The sequence below is a fragment of the Dysidea avara genome, chromosome 9 (assembly GCF_963678975.1).
Source record: "Dysidea avara chromosome 9, odDysAvar1.4, whole genome shotgun sequence".
NCBI lineage: Eukaryota > Metazoa > Porifera > Demospongiae > Dictyoceratida > Dysideidae > Dysidea > Dysidea avara.
In genome coordinates, this window is record NC_089280.1 from 5,543,045 (window position 1) to 5,567,821 (window position 24,777).

Below are 24,777 nucleotides of genomic sequence, written 5' to 3' on the forward strand. Positions count from 1 at the left end.
GGCATTAACCTTGCAGATCTATTGTATAATGGTATATACTAACATACGTATAGTGTGGACCCAGTGTCAGGATTACATCCTTAATTTAAAGCAAATTAAGGATGTAATCCTGACACTGGTGTATGTAGTTAAGGTCCCAATGTACTGCATAATCCTTTATTACAAAAATAGGATACCGGTGTCCATATTCCACCAAAAGTGTACAATTAATGGACATGATTGCTTATTAAAGATTTGTGGAATTTGATGGTTGAGGGTCTTAAAATGCTTAACAGCTATAACTATTAACTAGGACTGAGTATCCTGCTCATCTCTAAATGAATTTAAACCTCTGTGTTGTGGTGTCTGAGTGCTGAATGTACTACAAGGGTTCAGTTCAAAGTCCTCCTTAGACCCTATGTAGTTTTATACCTTTACAGGTGTTTTGTAAACAAACAATAAAAATAGTAGCAGTAATTGAACAAGTCCATTACACCACCCTCTAATTTTAGGCATGTATTTGATATTCACACCTTGTCACCAGTAGTACCCAGTAGCACCCAGTAACACCAGTAGCACCCAGTAACACCAGTAGTACCCAGTAACACCAGTGTTAGTACTGTAAATGAGTATAAAGAGAGTTGGTATTGTGGTATTGTTAAATTGGCAATACCCTTGAGGCCATGACCTCTTTTTACTTGAATTGTTAGTATACCACACATTTCTGAAGGAGATTCTTGTTTAAGTACACATCTGAACGGTGGCTATTTTCTAACGTGCGTTTTAGTGCCATCATTACACTGTACAATTTCAGTGTGTGTGTAAGTAATTGAAGTATGTATGTGGACATTATTTGTTTGAAATCAGCCTAGTTAGATTACTCTACTTGTTGTACCTTGATTAAACTACTTGTAAGTGATTAGTAAGAACAAGCCTTTACACCACCTTCTACCAGTTAGGTGTTTATTTAATGTCCACACCTTATCAGCGGCAGCACCCTGTAATACCAGTTTTGGTTCTGTAAACAAACAAGTAGAGGGTCTACGTAATTGGAATACAGTATGCCTCAAATATTTAGTGATCCAATTAATGGAATTTATTTCACTCATGGCCCTCAAAGTGTTGAGTGTACAGCACTTAATTTTTGTAGGCACACATACTTAATTGTGTAGTTCGTGTTCACTAAATCAAAATGAATTTCTTGTGTACATATCTGAATTAATACTACTGATGTTAAGTGTATGATATTGTATATTGTTTGGTCTACAGAGAGTGACCTGTCTATTACACACAGTGTAATGACCGAACACCTTGTCATCTCTGATGAGATGTTCTATGATGTTAAGAAGAGGTAAACATCATATACATGTATCAGTGATATGATCCCTTCATAGTATAAGGAAATGTTACCTGGAACACTTGGAGTCATGGAAAGTGTCACTTGTCACAAAAGTCAAGACGGAGTTATGTGGCAAGGTCAGTGTTGATGCTACCAATATATAGTCTTTCAAGTATTTTCTCTAATACTATGTACACACAGGAGGAAGAATATACTACTGAGCTAGACCTGAGGTTACACCTTCATGAGCCGAGACTAACTAGGATTACTCAAGACATTCACAATGTCCGAGCCAGTAGGTTATAATAACTAGTTACTGGTATATCCCATGGTGTATACATTGTATACAGGTGAGCTAATAGCTCATCGGGAGAGACTCAGTCGTCACATACAGGGGACTAATGCTGAGGTAGCCAACCATAAGGCTAGTATTAGTACCTTGAATGACCAGCTACAAGCTAAGGTATAGTACAATGAATAACATGTTTGTTAAAGTTAGGTACTGGTTTATAGTATGAGCAACTCTTAGTGGACATGAACATGACAGAAGAAAGATTACTGGCTTCAACTACGTTATCAGAGTAAGTCTTCATCTTAATCTTTTCATGTCATCCTCTACATAACTTGGTCCACACACAAACACACTACACACTCCCACAACACCCCTACTAGGTAGTGGGCAGTATGCAAATATGCTAAGGGTGGGCTGATCATATTATGTTACATGCCTGTGGTCCAGGTTGAACAAGGTGGAGCAGGATATGAAGACCACCATTGATCAGGTAAACAATTGTTGTGTTATAGAGGAAGGGGTAGGCTTGGGATTAGTAGAACAAGTAGGCTGACAATTGGATTAATCCATTGAGTGATAGACAAAATTTGGCCATGAACAGGAGAGAGATACTGTAATAATAAAAAGATATTGTAGTAATAATAATAATAATAATTACAAAGTAATTGCTGTACATGACTGAATTATCAGAGGTTGAACATTATTACAGTAATAGGTTATTGTAGAGTTTCAGTGTATGGGGGACAATCAATCTTATAAAGTGTTTTGCTTTTGTAAATAATGTCTCAGCCTTATAGTATGTAGTTTTTAGCTAGAGATGTGTCAAGTCTTGTCACTTCACTGATCCTTGTAATAGAGTGATAGAGCACTCTGTGTATTGTCTAGGATAAGTAGTTGTGTTTATAAGTGAAATAATTCTTGTTGTGTCTCTAAACTGCGTATACCACTTCACTTGAGAGTCACTACAAATTGGCCATCTTGTAATCTTCTTAGTGTAGATGTGTACACAGACTCCCTGATACAAAATGTTTAACGTTCCAATCTACTTATGACCATTTTAGTTCTGAACTGCTTGTAGTCTGAAAGTGCTGCTAGTATCAACATGATTCCTTGTTGGGAGTTTGGAGCACAGCTGGAGTACAAGTTATTGCCATTAAAGAGTATTATTATTTAATTGCAGTTTACCAAGTTTAGTATCAAGCTTTATAACTGCAGAAACTTTAGTATTGTGTGTGTTATGGAATAATATGGTGTTTGTATCGTACACAGCACAAGTCATGGTTGTCCCATACTACTGAGAACTATCAGTTGTGTCTGGAGAATACTGCCAGTGATTTGTCTCTAGCTAATGACAACTTTAGATCATCTCTCAAGTGTGTTAATAGTGTGTGTGTAGTGCGTGCGTGCGTGCGTGCGTGCGTGTGTGTGTGTGTAGTGCGTGCGTGCGTGTGTGTGTGTGTAGTGTAGTGTGTGCTGTGTGTGTTTTTCTGAAGAGCTGGCTAGAGTATCAGCCTGGTAATCTAGGTTCAATGCCTGGTTATGCCAATTTGGTGTTGTTGTCGTTGTTTCCTAAGCTTTACTCACATTGCTCTAGTCTACACAGCTGTACATCTGGAACTTGGTGGCCTGGTGCCAACTAGGGAAGCGGCCCACCCCAGTGGGTACCTGGTATTTACTGGGGAAGTAAATACCTTGTCTGGCTTAGTAGTGTTGTGGTCGTTGTGAAACTTCAGGTTCTGTGATCTTTCTTCATGAGACCTGGGCAGTCCTCCTGCGGGTTGCTAGCCCTGCCCCAAGAGGATTTACCTGCACAAGTGGTGCACAGGCATTGCAGTACTAGTGCTGGTTCGCTGGGTGGCAATGACTATGTTTCGAATGGTTGCTGTAGGCTTCTTTTAGGTGTGTGTGTGTTTGTGTTTAGTGTGTAATACATGCATGTGTGTCTGTCTACGTATGTGTAAATGTAATGTGTATGCATGTCTGTAGTGTGTGTATTATGGGGGTGCATATTTGTGTGTGTGTGGTTGCCAAAAATTACAGCAAGTACATACAGTGTATATCTCATCCCTTATAAAAGATTATTTTCAAATGGTGGCAATTATTGCCGAGAGGAAGTGGAATTTTTTGACAAGAAACTGGTAAGTATTCTGTAGTACACACACCACATTACTTCACACATAACACATGTACATCATATCCTACTATTAGGATCGTCTCACTACAAAGATCAAGTCAGCACACACCACAGTGACCAATGAGATCAGTACAGTATTACTAACACAACAAGAACTAGTAACAAGAAAATGGCAAGAGTTTACCGAAAGGTATTGTGGTGTATAACAACAATAACAACAACAGTGGATAGGGTGTACTTTATTATAGGTACAGTTATCATGAAGTGGATGTGAAATTTCTGGACAAATTATCAGTTCAGTTGACACACACTCAAGTGCAAATTAAAACTAAAGTGATTTATTATTTATTTAAGAAAAAACTGTAGAATTTATTTTGTGTCTGGTTGCAGGTTGCAGCTAGCAATTCCCAATCACAGCAGTTACTCCAAATGGTGCACGCCCTTAATGACAATTGTTACACCTGTAAACACCCCAGTCCTGATAAGCCTGTAAGTGTTGACAATTACAACAAGTCACAACATGTACCATGCTCTTCACTCCTTTAGGCTGTCACTCCCTCAGATTTGATGAACTCCTTGGCTACCATATTTGGGGCATGTTCAAAGAGAGTGGAGTATTTACACTGCTCAGTCACAGCACATAAAGCTCCATCAAAAGTTGGCTTCTTAACTGAGTCATCAACAAGTAATGCCTCACCAGCCCCAATATCAGCTGTTAACATTACTAAGAGCATACTAGAGTTAGTAGTGTTGATTGTGATCAAATGTGTAGTGCATTATTGTGTATGTGGTGTAGGTATGTTTCTACTAAGAGGCAGTTTGTCTCTGAACCTAATTTTGATGCAAACCGATCACTTGTAGGTGAGTAACTAAAACACTCTAATAAAGCAATAAGAGTTAACAGTTGAGAAAACTTTTATTTGAACTACCATAAACAAGGAAAGTTTTGCATTTTTTGTAGTTTCAAAACAAAACTTTCCCCACTAAATTGAATACGTGAAATTTTAAGCTTTACCATTTATGGTAGATTATACCTAGTGTGTAATTTAAGAGGCTGGCAGAAAATCATCAGAATATAGTATAAATTAGTAACTATTTCTGTTAGCAATTGATGAGGTATACATGGTTTTTGGAGTTGCATATAGTGTAGCACTGTTGAGTCATCTGTCAGTAAATATTACAATGTGTGTTGTGAGATTTTATGAGATAGAGGATGTTTAGGGGAGAGAGTACGTGACGCAAACACAGTACCATGACATTTTGATCAGTTTTACCGTAACAGCACAAAATGTCAGAGAAATTTTGGCAATTCTCATAACTCTACTCTAACATTTTGCACAGATTTCATGTTAGTACTATTGTGTCCTGTAGCTGGCCATAGTCCACTGTACAGTAGCAGGGACAGTGTCAGGGTAGGTACCCTCATCATAACATAGTACACACTAGTATTGACATGTTCACAATAGACTTCTTCAGTAGCAGCATCTTCACAAGAGGACAAGAGAACATCTAGACAACAGAGGTACATTGTTCATGTATATCAGAGGTGTACCTGGGATGTGTTGAAGAGGCAGCTTACATAATGGCGACTGTTCTATTAGAGAAATTGACATGTTCTCTGATTCCTTTATTAGAGTACAGGAGCTTATATAAGATGACACCATATTTATCTATTGAGTTTTGTGTACTTCTGCTAGTGGCATACCCAAGAAATAAATATATGTGCAATATTCCATGCTGGATCCCTCAGTTAAAATTTTGAAGTACAAATATCACAATGTTTCAAGTATGTCCCTTGGGAACTCCCCTGAGTACACCCTGTATACTACATACATATCAAGTCAGTTATCACATGGTTGGGTTATAGTAGGAAGAGGAAAGATGAGAGACTTATCGACAGGAAGAATGTCAAGTATGGGACAGGTGGTGGAGATGATAAGTCTGAGTGAGTAGCAGCCATTACCCCTAATGATGATGATAATGATGTACTTGTTGTAGTTGTTTCCTTCCCAAGATCAGGAGAGTGTTACGAGAGTCTCACCTCAGCCTGTACAAGACTTGTGAAGTAAGTGTATAGACACTGTATGTGTACTTTAATTGGTCTTAGAGAAATAAGTTGAGGTTTCTCAGATGGTCTTAATTTAAAGGGTTCTTTGTAACAGAGGTGCTATAAAGAATTGTCGTACATGATGGTGACAGTGTATTACACAATGACATAGATATGCTTGTATGTAGAATAGTCTATTTTGTATTGAACTGGCATTAATTCTCCTTAATCCCAAAATCATTATCACCTGTTGACTGCTTTATTAGAGAAGTTTACTATTCTACCAGTGACACTATCATATGCTCTTTTACTATAGCAATACTACCGCACTAAAGGAGCATCCCCTTCAACCAGACCGGACGATATTCCTGACACATTTGAGACTTGTATGGATTCCCTGATAGAACGACTACACTCCTACCAACTACAGGCAGAGGAGTACAGCAGGGAATGTATTGATGGTATGACCTCTAGATCTGTGTGTGTGCGTGCGTGCGTGCGTGCGTGCGTGCATGCGTGTGTGAATTGTAAAATTATAAATGCATACCATACTATATCAGATTAGTGATCATGCACCTATTATTGTAGAGTTTAATAGTCAACTGAGGGAACTGATGACAATACTAATGGGACTACCACTAATAATATTATCAGATGTTACTAATAGACACACTGTATTGTGTAATAATGATACTGGACAACTAGACAAGGATCATCAACAATACTTGAAGTCTTCACAAGTACAACAAGTAAGTGTGATAATTTAGTAAAGTTCTCTTGTCAACTTATTATTGTGACCATTTTAAGTATGTCCCACTTAAGGTGTACTCATGACTTCATTAATTAGACCACCTCAATGCAAGGGCGGAGGAGACACCTTATTTAAGGGGGGGCTGGGGGGTCTTCTAGCTTGGTGATGCCATGGCCTAGCTGTAAGTCAGACCAAAAATAAAAGAGGTCACTACCTGCTGCCCTCCACCAACTAGCTTGCTACACTGCTCTTCTAAGAATACTGTGACTGCTCTATTAGAGTATCTCGAAATATTGCTATTGAGCTAGGCTCTCCATCACAGCAATATAGATAATTTTAGGGGGGGGGGGGGGGGGCATCCCCCCATAATTTTTTTTTCACAGGGGCTACAGCTCCCTTCTCCGCTGCCCCTGCCTCAATGTAATGACCATGTCAAGTAGATCCCAAACATAGCAGCTAAAGTGGCTCTCATCAATATGATCATCTTATTAGTTTTTATACCCCGTAACCTCTCTAGGCAGAACACAGATCATCCCTTAGACCAGCACTAGGTCACCCTAATAATGCTAAAGAGTTATCCATTCTTTGTGAACAAGAAGCTGACAGACACCAGAAGACACTGGACACTATCAATGATCACTTGTTAGCCATACAGGTCAGTGTATAGTAGTAGTGTGTGTATTGTGGAGTACATTATAATGTATAGAACAAAGAGAAGGAACACTTGGAGTTATTTGTGATGGAGTTAGTTAGTAAGACTCAGTCATTGTTGACATCACTTGATGATTGTATTACTATTGATGATGTGATCAGTGGAGGTGAGGCCTTGATCAGTGTCTTACTGACTGATTGTCATGTTGATCATGATCTATTTATGTTGATTAATCTTGATCATTCTATCACTGTGTATTGCCATGCTATTACTGTTGATGTTTATCTTGATGTTTGATCACTAGGTAACAAGTATGGTGAGAGGCCAGAGCTAGAACAGTTACTGAGACAACACATGAAACAAGACAGTGACCCTAATGGTAACAATACCCATCACACATTATCACTGATACACTACACATGTTATTACAGTATCTGATGTGACTGGTACTAGAACAACTAGTAAGATTGGTGTTGACTGGCCACCACTAGCTACTGGCAACCTGCCATTTAAGGTAATATCATGTGTGGTGAAAATGTATGCTGCATAAAATTGGCAGACATGTTGATGTCTTAACAGTGTACTAGTTACCACATGATGTTGCTATTTTTTTACCAGTGTTTAGCTAATATCGTGTCCCCCCCCCCCCCCCCCCCCCATATGACACAGTCTTTTCTAATACCGTACACCAAACCATCCATGACATATTCATAGTTTGAGAAAAGTGGGAATGATTGTGAGGTCTATTATGTGACTGTTTTATTAGAGTAGTCCCAAATTTCCTTACTGCTTTATTAGAGTGAAAGGAATGAACAATAGGATACAAATACTTAGTTGTCAGGAATCCTAAGGATCCCAAGTAAAGTTTGTGTTTTGGAAGGAAGTGATCACCATTTAAATTGTGTATGTGTGAGTTGACTGTTGACCAATAGTTAGTTTGATAGCTGTAAATTTGCAATTGGATAACTACCAATGACTTACTACTTTTGAAAAATTAGTTTACCTTGACCAGTGACTAAGAGCCTTTTTCAACATGATCCGTGACAAATATTTTTTTAGTTTTTTAACTGAGGGTTTATAATTTTCTTGTATTGTGAGTACTGTTACCAATGGTACTGCAAATATTTGACCACTCTCAATGATTATGATGTACAGCTTGATCGTACGGTGACAGCAGTGCCAAAGAGCAAGAAATCAACATCAGTTCATGGTGCAGTCATTACATCAAGGGATCAACTCTATCAGGTGATCTTAGAGCATCACATGACCTATAATGATATGTGATAATAGGATTATGTGAGCCAGTACAAGGAGAGGTTACGTCAGTGGGAAGGTGTTAAGACAGATGAGGAGATCAATGAGCAGAAGTGGTCAACAAGTTGGAATAGCTCTGTAGAACAAGTCAAACTATTGTATAAGTGATAAAATCATTTTCTGTTGTCTTTATACATTCACAAACAAAAGTTGACAATGAAATATCTAATAACTTATATTTTGTGTGGGTTTTATTTTGCGTATTTATAAATACATTGTAATAAATCCATGGATTAATTACAATAACAAAGGATGTTTTTGAGGTAAGAAGTTGAGTGTTGGGTTCACTATTATCTGTAGCTTCTGCGCGAAGTTCGAATCCTGGGGTTGGAGGGAGTTTTTTTCGTTACTTTGGCCCCTTTTCTATTGCACCTTATCAGTCAGTAGGTCAAGTCAACTCATAAATCTTCCAACACATATCAAAGGCAACACCCTGGATTTGCTTTTAACCAACATGGATGATAGTATCGATTCTATAAAGGTTCATTCCGCCCTTTACTTTTCCCGTCTGATCATTATAGCATAACTTTCAACTTGTTTAGTAAACCACCTGTCAAACAAGTTACTTATTATTCTTACAATTACTCCAAAGGAGACTACCAAGGACTCTATGAACATTTGTCATATCACAACTTGAGTAACTGTTTTCTGTCACACGATGTTGAATTCATTTGGGAAACATTAGAGCTGATTATATCCAATGCTATGAGACTATTTATTCCTTTTACCAAAATTCACTGTAATAACCAACCCTCCTGGTTCACTGCCAATATTAGACATCACATCAAGTACCTGCGCACTCTCCGCCGCAGGTATAAGCAACATCCTACTAGACATCTCGAAGAGAAGATCAAGAGTCACTCCAAGAGGAAATTGCTAACAGTAAAACTAACTATGAGACATACCTCATCAGAGAGTATGCATCTCACCGCAACAACAATATTTTCAAGTATATCAGGAACCTCACCCAATCCAAGAACTTTCCTTCTGTTTTACAGTTTGACAACGAAATCGCCGAATCTGACACTGATTCTGCTAACATGTTCAATCGCTACTTTCATTCAGTTTTCTCAGACTCATCTGATCTATCCAATGTTGATAACCGTTTAGAGCCTACTGATCACATTGATTTTATTTCAATCACAATAGAAGTATATGACGCCCTTGTATCTTTGGACCCTACCAAAGCACCAGGCATTGACCTTATTTCTCCAAAAATTCTTCAGACATGTGCTCCAATTTTGTGCCAGCTGTTGCACCATCTTTTTTCTATGTCACTCCAATATGCATACATCCCCTTGAGTTGGAAGATCCATAAGATTGTACCTATCTTCAAGGCTGGTGATAAAACTTTGGTAAAGAACTACAGACCCATCTCATTGCTTTCCAGCACATCAAAGGTACAGATTATAGTCACTGTTCTCATTACACTGCTTGGTCTAAATCATTTACATTTATGTTAATTGTCTTTTCAAAAGTTCTAATGAGTCAACTGCATGACATTGCATTGAGCTAATTGATCATCATATCATGCGTTAATAGCAGTTACAATCAATAAATAGCCTCCACATGCCATTTCAAAGGACAGCTATGTTTTTAAAATTTTCCTTGAGGGAGCATGCCCCCAGACTCCCCAGCTTGACATGCTTAGCACATGCAGTTGACCATCACATGAAAGAGATAATCTTTCACTTAAACATCACATCAGATAAAAAGTATAGTGTGCATGACTATGACTTCCATGGATGGCCTGACCACTCAAAATATCTCCAGAGTAAGTTGTGTTGAGTGCAATTAAACTAGTCTAAAATAATTGTAGCATGGTAAACTGTAGCATTAACTAAGCTGGAGCATTACTTATGCTTCCCTGTTGCTTAAGCCCTAGACATGCCTTTTCTTCACCTACCACTCTACTGCATACATCATGGACTTACTTTTGTCTTACTATTCTGTTCCACTACTTGGTAGATGTTGATTCATGTGTAGTACCATAATTGCTTTTATATTACAAGAATTGTCCATAATTTCTGTAATGAGTGGACTGCTTGCAGGAGCACTTCTCATATTAGTAACACTGTATAATGGTAGAACACAACTCAAAATGGCCATGCTGCTTTTCTGTAGTTGACAGTTAAGCCATGCATTGAGTTGTGCAATCAAATAAGTGCCTAAACGAATGTCGATTTAAAGGTTTGAATACAACATTCGAAGCTTTGACAAATATTGTATGTAGCTATAGCTACAGTTAACTACATATTGTGGAATTGGTAGCTAATGGCATAATTTTGAGTGTATTGTAGCTTAAATCATTAAAATAGTCATTGTTTTGGCTTCCTTTAATTGGGAAATGGAATTTCTCATGTTTCTTATGTAACAAGATTAGCAGCTGGAGAAAACACAAAACCACAAGATGTACAGTAGCTGCTGCTAAAAGACTTTACAACAACAACAATAGTGGTACACAACTTGCAAGATATTTTCCTATACAGCTTGTCCAGTAACTTTCGCTTTGCCATTGGCAGTAGGCATGTGCAAGCTAATTAACTTGTCATACTTTAGAATTGGGTTTTTAAGTGCATGTGTCTATTTAAGTGCATGTTAGTTGCTAAGTACATACACATTTCTTGTGATTAACCATAGCGCACATGGTCAAATGCAAGGCTCAAGACACGACAAAGCTACACACGGAAAGAATGAAATACTGGAATTACTGGAAAATGAATGTATCCTTGAGCGCCTACATCTCCCTTGAGATCTCCCTTCACTGTGCATCTTGCTGTGTATACAGCCAATCAGCCTTCTGAATTGCAATGTTGTGAAGGATTCACCCAGAAATAGAGTCAAATATTCTTGCACACTGGCATGGTGACTGGCACGAACTACTAACTCCTGTTACAACGTAATGATTCACACCATAATTATTTAATATGATTTTTTACAAAAGTTTTTATAAGCGCATGCGCTTAACAACCTGATTCTACGGTACAACTATAGTAGCTTCATGTATGGGTCCTTCACCTTCAACTACTTTCTAGTGTCTCATGCATAACTACTGTCCATGGTCCATAACATGATGAGCAGTCAGATTCTTGTAGTCTTCTGCTGTAATTTTAATTACCAATATGAACCAGGTTGTGCATGAACTTCACTTATGTCATTTGAATTGTGCACCCTTTGAACCATTGAATGAATGTAGTACATTCACCGGTCATAAATCACGTTACAAAAAGAAATATAGACAAGAGTACAATTACTATAAACTCTTGTTTTAAGAGAGAGGAGTGGCGATCACATAAATAAACAGTAATGAAACAAATGTGCAGTGGACTTATTCCTACTTCAGCTACTGAAGTAGGAATTAAATGATCACTATATATAGCTGCAGGTGTAGGCGACCTCCTTTATTTTTATGATCCCTATATACTCAAATTTAAAATTTCTATTTCTCTTCATATAGTTGTCTTCACAGATATTCACCCAGTCAGAGTTAGAGATGATGGCTGAGATGTGTCACAAGTACAATGTGTTGTGTATCAGTGATGAGGTGTATGAGTGGCTGATCTCTGATGATAATGTGTTCACCAAAATTTGTCAGTGACCGCTGTACAACTGATTGTGGTTTAAGATACTACTCTACAGCCACACTACCTGGGATGTGGGACAGGACTATCACTATTGGTAGTGTAGGGAAGGCATTCAGTATGACAGGATGGAAGGTATCCATCTCACTGTACATGTGTAGTGTTCACTTTGTAGTTGATGTTAAACTGGATGGGCTGTGGGGCCAGCAGGACTCAGCAAACACATGCAAACAGTCAACACTAACTCTTGTTTTACTGCTCCTACTATACTACAAGTAATATCATCATATTATCAGTAATATCACATGTGGGTAATTGTGGTACATGTATGCACGCATATTATATAATAGTTAGACTTTGAAACAAAGGGTTCTACGGAATTTAGTAATCTGAAGACCCTGTGTTGGTGTCTGAGCAAAGTGAGGGCGCTACTACAGAGCCTGAGGGTTTCTAAATGCTGTGGAACCCTGTGTTTCAAAGTCTAACTTACATGTATTTAGACCACAGCTTGTTGTACCTTCACAGCTACTTGTGACACAATGTTTATTAGCAGAAACAAGCTCAATACATGTTGCTCTAAAAATTAGTATGGCACTTGTTATCCAGTGAAATTCCCAGTGTTGCCAATGTTACAGGTGCATACGTAATTGGGATCTATTTTGAGATGAAACCTGTAAATTAACCAATGAAATTTGAGCATTTTATCTTGCTGTGGTCTAAGTCAAAGTAGTTTATTGACTAGCGTGATTTCATAAAATTACTTTATAAAAGTAGGTCACCTACACCTGTAGATATACCAGTGGACATTTAATCCCTATACCCATGACTGAATTAGGGATTAATATAATTCTCCACTAGCATATCTGCAGGTGTAGGTGACAACAACAATGAACTAATACTATCCCTAACATTTCTTCTCCATGGTTGGTTTAATACAATGTGAACTGCTCTATGTTGAATCATTTCAAGTTGAACCAGTGCATACCGCATCAAAAGAAACGTGTGCCCCAACTATCAATTACTGAAAAAGTGAAGTGACCATTACACTGCGTTTTCAGCTATGTTCAGCTCGTTCAATAGTGTTACAAATGAAGAACATTATGATAAGTGTCTCTGCAATTATTATAGAAAATACAGAAGATTTCCATTACAAATGTAGGGAAGCCATCATGTGCTACTGCAACTCAACACCTTGCACTGTCAGCGAGAAGAAATGGGACTCAGGAACAAAGGTAAGTCCATAATGCGTACATTGTATGCATCGTGGTATGCTAAAAGTCACTTGTTGGGCTGAAGCAATGTCTAACAGTGAATCACACCTGTAGCCTTAGCTGTTATTGAGTTATGCTTGTCTGGAGGCATCAGGCAGACAGGCAGTTAGTCAGCAAGTAGAAAATTGTGTTAAATAAAAAAAAAATTAATTCCCTAGCAACTTATTGGAAGCATTTTTGGCTGCTCTGAAGACACTTTTGGGCTTGATTCTACCTAACCAATACTGCCAAGATACCATGAAGATATTGTGAAGCTGGTTTCTGGTCAATAATTTATTGTAAACTTCCATAATATTCAGTATTACCGTATTGTATGATAGCAGTCAGTAAGAGTTAGGTTGAAGACCTACACACCATAAGGGATCTTTGTGGATTTTAATAACCAAAGCAAAGTTTAAAACATAAAGATCCAAGGGCGTAGTCTTTTAGATAATGGAGATGTTTTATATGGGTATATGAATAAAGTTGTGGAATTGTATTTATGTTGTTGAAAATTGTCACACAATGTTGCAAAATTGTGGAAGGCTGAACAGCTTTCATTAAAATCAAAGCTTGCACCTTATCACTGCTTCCTAAAGTTAGACTTGAATCACAGTGGGAAACCAGTGATCACGAAGTAGTAATTGCCACTGTCTATGAAGTCACAGCAGTATCAAGAACAGGTGTTTGAAGACACAGGATTACGATCACAATGAGTTATTACAAGTTGTTTTTTATGGCACCACAGCATAAAAACCAGAAAACAGACTCTAGAAAACAGATGGACGTTAAACAAAATTCTGGACTTGTCCATTAACATGGCTACAAAGTATACCTCCAATAATCAAATTCTTTTAAGCATGCTTATAAAATGAATACACTGGTTATTTTTAATTTTTTTTTGCATTTATGTTGACTTGGGTGACTGGTCACTCACTGCAGGCTCTTAGTTCACAAAGAGCTTAGCAAATATGATTGAAACTGAAAATGTAATGCTAGAGGTCCTTGGTCTGTTACTATATTAATGACCTTCTTGGTAGATTTTGAAGATCTTAAAGATTAATTAATGTTATGCATACCATTATCAAATAGTGGTAAGGATATTATCAAGAGTTCGTTATGAACTCTTGATATTATTAACTCTGGAGTGGTAATAGTTAATTGTCTTACTTTGTTGTTCCCTTGTCTTGTAGGAAGCTATTGCAGTTGGTATTGAACAGGAGACAGCAGTGTTGGGACATGATGGTAGCTACTTCAAGCAACTTCCACGTATGTTACAGGTCAAGAGAGATGAAGTGTACAAAGCTCTGAAGGAAGTTGGGATGAACCCCATCATACTAGAAGGAGCCGAGGTTACTTCATGTTGGCCAACACATCAAATTTAGGTATGTATGGTAGCGAAATTTAGAAAATGGTATGAATAAAATGCTTTGACCATTGGGAATAATGAGGTCTTTAAAAAATCTGCTTAAAAACCTACTAGCAGGTTCATAAAAGCAGAAAGACCTCAGGCATTGCAAATCTCATTTTTGATCTTTGATTTGTGCTCTCCCAAGCATATTGCAGGCTAATAGCCTACAGTGGGTGAAATCACCCAAGCAAACATGAGTTTAACTACTCCATTGATTTTATAAGCATACCTAAAGCAATTCGATTATGGGAGGTACAGTTGAACATTGTAGCTAGATAAATGGAGAAGTCCAATAATATCATGAAAAATTCTGTTTAGTGCCCATCTGTTTTCTAAAGTGTTTATTATTATTAATATGCATGTTTTGTCTTATAGATGGATTTTACCAGATGGGTAAGCTTCCTTGTAGAATGGTTAGTTTGCATTATCTATAATGTGGGTGTGGTTCATACACGAAACCATGCCTGGTATTTATACTGCTGTTGCACTGTAAATATAGGCCAACAACTTGTGACAACCTGTTCTTCACATTGCTGTGACACCATGGCACGAGCAATGGCAGTAACTGGTCAGTTTCCTTATGGACACAATTATCTTCATTAGCATCCAACTCACCTGATAAGATGTGAGCTTTGGTTTTTTCAGCTCTTTGAAGAAAACTGTACACTCACTGTGTGACGATTTTAAAACGACATCTAATCCAATCCCACAATGACTCCACCTATATGCCCATATAAACTGCCATCATTTTCTAAGTTGGTTAGACACCATCTTTGTGATTTTAAAAACCTAGGTGAATCCACAAAGATCCTTGTGCTAGGTTTCTAACCTACACGTATGGAAGACTACACATCACCATAAAGGGATAAATGTTACAAATGTTAATTGATGAGGTATACATAACTGTATAGTCTGCCTAGCCTTTGTACAGCTGTAGAGTCCTGTCTTGAAATTGCTTTTGGAAGTCATGGAGAGAAAAACTGTCTTTCCCCATGTGTCTTTAAGTGTGTACCCTCAGCTGGCTGGTAGTGGGTATACTTGTGTATCTCTTTGAATTTGTGTGTGATATGTAAGCACAATATTTAAATGGCTTAGGAACCCAGACCGATGTCTCATAATCAAATTCTTTTTGGCATGCTTATAAAAGGAAGCCAATGGTTACACTCGTATTGGCTTGGGCGGCTGGTCACCCACTGCAGGCTATTAGCCTGAATATGTTTGGAAGAGCATATCAAATCAATGATCAAATGTGAGATTTGTAATGCTAGAGGTATTTCTGCTGGCAGATCTCTAACATAGTTGGTTACAAACCTTCTAACAGGTTTCTAACCACTTTAAGGACCTGCTAGCAGGTCTCTCAGTGGATTTTGAAGACCTCATTATCTTCCAAAGATCAAAACATACTATGTATACCATTATCTAAAAAGAATTAACGAGGGCCATTCATTTACAGACATCTGATAAGGTAAGTGTTCTTATAAACTGTTAAGGAGGCGTGGCCAGTTTCCAAATTATTGAACAGATTTTTCAAAAACAAAATTAACAGGAACAAAATGCACCGACTAAATGTGGGTGCATGGTCATGACTCATGATCACCTGTTCAAACACTCTGTATTGAACTATGTATTGCTATATACTGTATGAGTAATGGCTAAAGAATTTGTGAAAGTAACAACACGTTTAACACCTGTCCCAGCCATCGATTACTATACCAAACAACATGATCGTCTAACTTTGTTTTCAGTTATGTTCTCCTTGTTACATAGTTACACAGTGTTGTATATGAGGAGGAGCTGTACCAGAGTGTCTCTGCTAACAATTGTAGTTTACTTCAAATGTAGAAGTGTAGTACTAACTCATGGATGATTCCCATTTCATTATCACATGGTAGACAGTACAAGATGTCACTGACATTTTACCAGTTTATCAACACCTTTGTGCTGGTGGAAGACACACATAAGGGTAAGTCTATGATGGAGGTGGTGTAGCTGCTGCAGTTGACAATAAACCCCAAGCAACATCATGCAAACATCAAGCTTATAGTGTTAGCCATTGTTGAGTCATACGTATATGCTTGTCTGAAGACAGGTGGGGTAGGACAAGTCCACGTGAACTGATTGATATATGTTATGCAATGCACTTAAGCAATGCTTGAAAGTATTTCACATGACCCAATAGCTCCTGTACAAAATATCAACCACGAGGTTAAATAAGGTTCGAGAAACATTTGAATTCTACTGTGTTAGTACTTAACAATGGTGTAATTTTTGGTGAAGAAAAACAAAGTTGTTACAAAGAAATCAGCGTTCCGAAATGATGACATATGGTGGTCACCAATTCATCACTGACAGTCCCAAACAACTACAAATGATCCTTCATTGTGGATATATCCCTATAGAAAGAGATAGAAGAATCCATTTCTTTAGAATATATTTTAGTAGCGGTAAGGACCTCATGGGCATGTCCTCCCCCCCTACCCTGGTCTGAAGGCATCAGTCAGTCAGTTTGTTAGTCAGCCAGTAGAAATTTCCATTGCCATAGAAACTTATCAAAAACATTTCAGGTTGCTCTGAACAATGCTGTTAAGTGGTCATGAAGAAAACATGAAACTAATGTTTTTGAGTTGATTTTTTTTGTTGGGGAATGATCCTCATATACAGTGCTACAGTACTTTGTACGTAACACAGTTTCTGTTGTGTGTTTGTAGGTCTCACATTTGACAACAATGATGAGGCTTATGATTTTCAAGTGTGCAAGTGGATGATAGCCAATAAGGTAACTGATATCCAGCCCCACCCACCAACAGATATTTTCTTGCAGGGGTTAGGTGCCATCCCACCAAGTGCCTTCTACTCTTCTAAAAATGCTCACCTCATCACTAACTACATTCGGTTTAATTTTGCTAAGGTAACCATTGTATAATCACTTATTACTGATGATGATATTGATCTTGTAGTCTGATGAAACTGTTAAAGCAGCACTACAAATCCTACAAGATTATACTAAGGAAATTCACTAGCTATTCAACTACACCTAATTATCACATAAACACCATCACCTTGTATGCACAGCAGTTATGATGAACACACTTACACAATGTTGTACTATATAGTTGTTAAAGTACAGAACTCAATATGAGTATAACGTACAAATTGATAGGAAAACAGTCTTGAATTCGTTAAAAGATTCTGACCTAACTACTGATACTGGTAGACTGTTCCACATACTATATAATCATTGATGGGGAAAATGAGTATTTGTAACAATCAACCCTAGTGGCTGGCTGGATGAACTTATAGTGGCCTTGGGGGATATTTGTTAGGGGTAAGTTTTGCTGGATATAGATAAGTCCAAAGCTGGTTTCTTCTGTAACACTTATTGTCCATACACATATTATTGTAACATTACTGTGAGATATGTACATGAGTGTATTCTTGTGTCACCGTAATTTGCTTTTTTTTTGTTGTAAAATATTTTTCGTATGCAAAAATTTGTACGAAAATTTTTATACAAGATCGAACTACTCTAATAGAGCAGTCATTCACGTAAATCATATGCATATGAAAATATTTTTACACGAAAATAAAGCGAATTGCGGTAGAAACAACGTTAACGTTACCAGTGGCGGATTCAGGGGCGTGCCCCCTCCCCCCTTCCTTAAAAATATTAAAAGATTGAGATACTCTAATAGAACAGTCAATCACTCTAATAAAGCTGTCACAGTGTTCATGAGGCAGTGTATATGTAGCTAAACTATGAAGCTATGAATAAGGATCTGAATAAGGATCTTTATAGTATATATGTTTTTTAAAGAACAACCATTATTGCTGTGACCTTTTTTTTTTTTTTTTGCTCAACCTTTTCAGCAACTGAAAGTGCCCCCCCTTCCAAACTCTCCTGGTTAACATTATAATTTCCAGTTGATATTGCGTAATTGACTGGACTGGTTAACTTGATATTGTCTGGACATCAGGATAACTCAGAATGCTGCAGGAGAGCCGCCTTACAAATTAAAGGCAGTAATTTTTAATTAAGAGGTTTATTGATGGTTTCTGGCTACAAGCTATTTACCTCAAGCCAACTTTGAGGTTAGGACACCAGCCTATACCTGTACTTGTCAGCTATGAATTTGAAAGTGCATGAATTAAAAACCATATTGTCCAGTGTTACCTTTGACTTGTGAGATGCATGAAACTTTGTTTCAATAGCTTAAAACACTGTTCTCTTGCAGTACTTAACTGGAGTCTGAAGTTATACTATAACACTGTTATGACTACATTTTGAACACCGAACTGGTACCAATGACAAAATCTGTGTTGTACCGGCAGTTTAACAGTACACTAAAAAAAAAATTATTGCATTAAGCCTAAAGCAGCATGGCCAGTTTTTGGTGTGCATGAACAGCTGCTAACTAGGCCTGCACTGAGTCTAGTATATATATTATATACATGTTTAAAATTTTGCCCAGGGATTAATTAAACAATATTTCTTAATCTTGGAATGTTTAAATCACTTAATGCTATTTAAAGAGTATTTCACTAGTTTGTAACTATTCTATTAGAGAGTATCAATCTAAGGATCTATGTATGTGGTCATGTGACTATCTCCGAAAAACCTACCTAGTTTGAACAATTCCCAAATTTCTTTCTGTCATTGCAGCATGAACTGCAGTGTCCAAGGAATGGTCTCTGGCCACAAGCTATTTTCAGCCTATTGTGAATTACAGTGCTAGACAGTAGGAAGAGCAAAGAAATTGATTTGTACAGTGAATAAACTACAGGCACTTAAATTTGCTACAATAACTTTCACCTACAATTTGACTTGAAATGTTTACCATGAATTAGCACATCAACCAATGAAGGTATAGTTTTGCTTTGTAGTTACTTGCTCATACAAGTACAAAAGCTTTTAAAATGAAGAAATATTAACCATCTTGTTTATATCTACTGCACTGTAAACAAATCCATGTGACATGCATATGCCATTGGGCTACAAAAATGAAACAAAGATATTCAAACTCTCTATGAGCAGCGAATAAGATGTATAGTTTGTACTTGCTTCCCTTAGTATATGGCTTGATTGCTTTTTGTCTTTGTGGCATGTGTGATCTCATATGTCCAGCTTTAAAAATTCATTTCTCTCGAAAAGAATGTTTGTGTAAACTATGCGGATAATCACATGTGTCCCTGCAGTTTTGTGATCTGCCACCTTAATACAATACTGCTCATCTGATGTCTGAACGTGTTAACATTCTACAAGTTTCATGTCCTGCACAACTTCATGGAACTGTCCATGGGTGTTGAAATATTTAGATAGCTCTTTACAGATCAGCATTCTGTCCTTGATCATCTCCTATTTGACTGTTTTCTTCAATTTTCTTATGAATTGACATGGCTTCATTACCTATTAGTTTCTTAAAATACAACATGATTCATTTACAGGAATATAACAGCCTACCTCATGATCACTGATTACTGCGCACTAGCTCCTTCGTTTTCCAACATGACTGGTCAATCCACTGCATAGTCCTTCTTGACTGTGACCCTCTCAGTGTGTCTTGTATAGTACACTTCTCCTTGATTTTATTTGGTCCAGTTGGGCTTCATACAGGAGATCCATTTAAGCATACAGCAGGAACTGCCTGACTCACACCTGTTAAACCATGTTAATCATGTTATAGAACTATACAGTGTGTTGGTACAACTAAGTATTATCAATAATTACTCTTTAATGATAGGGGTGTGTTTTATGACAAATTCCATAAATCAAGCATCACTTGAAATAATTGACATCTTTACTCCACACTTTAAAGGCTAAAATTTACAGACTGTGATTTGTAATCAGTCTGATCAAAACTAACATCTAGACATGGAAATTACTTTTACTACAATTAAATGTTTACAGAAATTATATACCTTATCACAACTATGTAATGTAATGTATCTTTCCTCATGTACAATGGAGCAGGTGTAACATGTACAACTTGGGATAACCAAATTTGTCCTGATTTCCAGGTCTATGTACAAAGAGCTACGTGTTATTTACGTGTTGGGACCTTAATTATGTATACAAGTGTGCGGATTAAGGAATTTTCAAATGTCCCCATGAACAGAGTTTAATACATTATCATTGTTTATAGAACTTTGCGTGGACGAGATCAAAGGAAAAAGTGTGCTTTAAATTTCATAAAGTACACTCTCAGCCGGCCAACAGTGCTTCATCGACCACAAAGAGTGCTTTATTGCACCACAAAGTGTGCTTTATTGTACCACAAAGAGTGCTTTATTGCACCACAAAGAGTGCTTTATTGAACAAATAAAGCACTCTTTGCGGTGCAATAAAGCACTCTTTGTGGGCAACAAAGCACAGTTGCCCATATGCCTTAGTTAGGGTCCGCAATCCGAAAAATCAACTTATCCCCTTACCATTGTGGGATGTTCATTGTGGTATCCCATTGCTTGATCCACCATGAAACCGGAGGCACGATTGTTGTCTTAACAGAAATATCATTTTCAGTATCTCACAAGGTGCATGATTTATTTTTAAAATTTCGTGCTCCACACAAAGGACCAGACGAAACTTGCTACTTAGCCAAATCGTATCCAGAGTTGTTGTAGTTGAAAACTACACACAGAAATAAGTAAATGGTTTGTTGGGTGCCCGGCACAGGGTTGTTTTCTTTGAAAAAACAGACAAAGAAATACGAAGTTTCGAATTCAAACTGCCCTACCACCCAGGGCAAGAGAAACCAACTCTTCCTCATAGTGTTTCGATACAGTTGGGTGCATAGTCTGTCTATGCTGTTAGTTTGGAAAAGATCTGAGACTTCTCACCATCTGGGTGACAAGCGTCAAACTTTTTTGCAGCATCAAAGAATTGTGTTGCGAATTCTACCCATTTCCAGCACTTCTGCAGCCACAACAATCATCAATTATAGACTAAAACCATGGCAAAAGATGTCCCTGAACGTTTGGTAATAGCGGTTGTCAATTATTATTTCATCCACACCTTCCACGCCTAGCTCGCTCTAAACTATGTATCAAGGGAGGCAGCAAAATCGTCCAAATTAAACTTCACCTCTAACACTCCACAGCAGCTTCAAATCTTCACTAGATCACCCTACATCACCATTATGCTGCAAAACATCCCAAAACAAACCAAAAAATGCACAAAATCTTTCATTTTTTATTCGAGCTCAGCTGGGTGGAGCTCTTGGTGAGCTGCTGGTATACTGCATCATATGAAATCACAGAAACACCAACTACTACTACTACCAAACGTTTTGAACCATCATTTATCATCATTCTAAACAAAATTAAGTGACCGGTGTGGCATTAGAAGTACCAGAAAGCACTTTGGTACCATTGAGAGAATCCCTTGAAATGACGCACAAAAATTTTGACGTTCTTCACCCAGATGGTGAGAAGTCTCAGATCCTTTCCAAACTAACAGCATAGACAGACTATGCATCCAACCTTATCACATCACTATGAGGAAGAGTTGGCTTTTCTTGTCTTGGCTGGTAGGGCAGTTTGAATTCGAAAATTCGTGTTTCGTTTTCTGCTTCTTGAGAAAAAGCAACCCTGTGCCGGGAACCCAGTGAATCATTTGCTTATTACTGTGCGTACTTTTTAACTACATTAACTCTAGATAATATCTAGCTAAGCAGCAAGTTTTATCCTGTTCTTTGTGTGGAGCCTGAAATTTAAAAAATAATTTTTGCATCTCACGAAATACTAAAATCGATAGTTCTGTGAAGACAACAACCGTGCCTCCAGTTTCATGGTGGATCTAGCAATGGGACACTACAATGAACATCCCACAAAGGTAGGGGGATCAATTTGTGAAAGTTGATTTTTCGGATTGCGGACCCTACCTAAGTGCAGGCTAATAGCCTGCGGGGATTACGCCAGTACAACTAATCACCCAAGCCAGAGAAAAATCCCGGCTGATAGCCTCGCCATGCTGAGTGATCAATCATCCCAGCCAATACGAGTTCTACCACTGGATTGCTTTTATAGACATACCTAAATGCTTCGATGATGGGTCAATGGGAGAAGGTAACATTGCTGTTACGTTTGTTAATGGAAAAGAACAAGTCCTGGAGATATCACGGAAATACTTCACCATGTGTCACAATAGAATTGATTGTGGGTTACGACCCAATCCTGCCAAAATACATGATGAACGTCTATCATGCCAAACTATGGTGAAATACACATGAGTTACTTTGTTGAACTAGTTCGTGTGCATTCAGGCTGCTAATAGTTCGTGCAACAAGTGTTAATTACGAGTCCTAGTGTATGGTGAAGCTACATGACTAGAAAGTTCCATAAATCATTTAAAGCATAGCCTTGCTCGTGCTATATGAAAAATAAAGCACTTGGCCTTGATGATAATAAAGCACTTGGCTTTGCCTCGTGCTTTATTAGCATCTCGGCCGTGCGCCTCGTGCTTTATTTTTCATATAGCACTCACAGCTATGCTTTAACATACAAAATATTATTTTCACAACTGACTTCACCAGATGCTAATACATGTAACAATGAGGTTGTGTCAGCTACTCCCACAGTACAATCACGTGTTACACACATGTCCTTCATGTGATAACAAACGCGACACTCCTACTAATCGTATTATGTAACGATGTGTGTTCTGCAATGGATACCCCCATTTGCAGGCAACTGAGCCATCTTCTCACAACACCAAGAATAGATTCTTGTCTATACTGATAACAATACACAGAATAATTCATGTCTGAGTTTGAGTTTTACTTGTATACCATGTAAGGAATCTTTACAATGTGGACACGGTTAAATTGCACAGTCAGCATTTAATGTGAAGCACTGATATGGTTTACTGGCCAGGTATAGAGGAGAGACTTGTTTATCAAGACACACGATAGTGTGATATGCGACTAAGAAAACTGGCAGGTCACACCACATGTATAATGACAGGAAGAAAGAAAACACAATTTTCATGCCTGCATAGCTGTTCTCCAAAGAACATATCATTTCTACATTATAGCTGTCAACCAGGTAGGGTAGGCCACAACGTACACAGAACTGTTCCAGCTCTGCATTGAACAAATCTTGTACCTTCAGACCAAAAACCTTTGTCATAAAGACAAGTTCACTATAAAAGTTCTATCATACGCTACCCTGTAGGCTGTGCAAATTCCATTGGGGCTGTGTGTGCCTGCACAATTTATTCACTCATAACAAAATGTTGTAATTATAATTCTTGTTGCAGTCATCTGACCAATTAGTAACTCCATTACATCACATGATCACTTGTGGTGGACCACACCATAATAATTGTGTAGTGTGTCTCTAGTGAACACAATAGCAGGGATACTGTAATATAGTATGGACTAGCTTCATATACTGAACTATTTGCTGTTAGAGTTAACAAGTGATGGTAGTAGGGTATGGGTGTGAAAAGAACATTAGAAATATCTGACAAGTTAACATCACGATCTAACTATTTTTTTTCATGATCTAACTTAATAATACCATATAGGGAGAAAGTTTCGATGGGCAAGACTTTTGCAGATTTGTGAAAATTTCCTCACGAATGTGCTGCTAGCTGTGATGACTATTTGTCCGGATTGGTTGATGTGTCACATAAGTCAATTTGCTTAACGACATGCAGCAGTCCAGCTTCTTTCATGAGCCACACTCACATATTAGATTGTGCATCACTGTTTGTAACTAGCCACACTCATTTAGTAAAGTGTGTTGCAGCAGTTTGAAGGCATGCACGAAGCCATATGCATTCAGTGTGTATGCCCAATGTAGAGCCACACCCACTTAAATCAATTGTCAGATGCCAGTGTATGTACACATCACAATCATTGTGAGCCATGCCCATTTATCAACGAATTTGCATTGTTTACATGCATGGCTAAGCACTTTTAGTGGGCTTGCATCCACTGCAATAACCAAGAATAAGTTTGTTTGCCTCCTACCACGAACCTTTTTCCCATTGAAACTTTTCCCTTATATGGTAGATGACACAGTACAT

General features: G+C 37.8%; 3 protein-coding genes across 7 annotated transcripts in view; 2 read left to right on the forward strand and 1 right to left on the reverse strand.

Annotated features, from left to right (window-relative positions):
• Nucleotides 1-8,684, forward strand: part of LOC136266912 (coiled-coil domain-containing protein 180-like) — a 31,812-nt gene extending 23,128 nt beyond the window's left edge. For 2 of the 3 annotated variants that reach the window (XM_066061957.1, XM_066061958.1), the window contains exons 21-45: nt 1,249-1,330; nt 1,374-1,455; nt 1,520-1,613; nt 1,669-1,781; nt 1,832-1,899; nt 2,058-2,100; nt 2,880-2,983; nt 3,688-3,748; nt 3,819-3,934; nt 3,993-4,077; nt 4,135-4,233; nt 4,291-4,484; nt 4,541-4,605; nt 5,116-5,156; nt 5,211-5,266; nt 5,612-5,689; nt 5,743-5,809; nt 6,108-6,252; nt 6,380-6,540; nt 7,060-7,197; nt 7,249-7,360; nt 7,499-7,573; nt 7,626-7,708; nt 8,350-8,439; nt 8,485-8,684. In XM_066061957.1, coding sequence (XP_065918029.1) covers nt 1,249-1,330; nt 1,374-1,455; nt 1,520-1,613; nt 1,669-1,781; nt 1,832-1,899; nt 2,058-2,100; nt 2,880-2,983; nt 3,688-3,748; nt 3,819-3,934; nt 3,993-4,077; nt 4,135-4,233; nt 4,291-4,484; nt 4,541-4,605; nt 5,116-5,156; nt 5,211-5,266; nt 5,612-5,689; nt 5,743-5,809; nt 6,108-6,252; nt 6,380-6,540; nt 7,060-7,197; nt 7,249-7,360; nt 7,499-7,573; nt 7,626-7,708; nt 8,350-8,439; nt 8,485-8,616 — 2,384 coding nt within the window. In that variant the 3' untranslated portion in view covers nt 8,617-8,684. The remainder of the gene's footprint in view (nt 1-1,248; nt 1,331-1,373; nt 1,456-1,519; nt 1,614-1,668; nt 1,782-1,831; nt 1,900-2,057; nt 2,101-2,879; nt 2,984-3,687; nt 3,749-3,818; nt 3,935-3,992; nt 4,078-4,134; nt 4,234-4,290; nt 4,485-4,540; nt 4,606-5,115; nt 5,157-5,210; nt 5,267-5,611; nt 5,690-5,742; nt 5,810-6,107; nt 6,253-6,379; nt 6,541-7,059; nt 7,198-7,248; nt 7,361-7,498; nt 7,574-7,625; nt 7,709-8,349; nt 8,440-8,484) is intronic. The other variant, XM_066061959.1, reaches the window with a different exon arrangement.
• A 5,857-nt stretch (nt 8,685-14,541) lies between these two features.
• On the forward strand, nt 14,542-17,849 carry LOC136266914 (kynurenine aminotransferase-like). Its single transcript, XM_066061961.1, has 4 exons — nt 14,542-14,724; nt 17,459-17,526; nt 17,572-17,658; nt 17,708-17,849. Exons 1-4 carry the CDS (start codon nt 14,700-14,702, stop codon nt 17,768-17,770), a joined length of 243 nt encoding a protein of 80 aa, XP_065918033.1. The 5' UTR covers nt 14,542-14,699; the 3' UTR covers nt 17,771-17,849.
• A 1,833-nt stretch (nt 17,850-19,682) lies between these two features.
• LOC136266918 (calcium-binding mitochondrial carrier protein SCaMC-2-B-like) overlaps nt 19,683-24,777 on the reverse strand; it is an 82,537-nt gene continuing 77,442 nt past the window's right edge. For 2 of the 3 annotated variants that reach the window (XR_010706363.1, XR_010706361.1), the window contains 2 exons: nt 20,209-20,403; nt 19,683-20,154 (listed from right to left, as the gene is read on the reverse strand). The gene's annotated coding sequence lies outside the window, so the exon portion shown is untranslated. Of the gene's footprint in view, nt 20,165-20,208; nt 20,404-24,777 lie in introns of all 3 variants that reach the window. The other variant, XR_010706362.1, reaches the window with a different exon arrangement.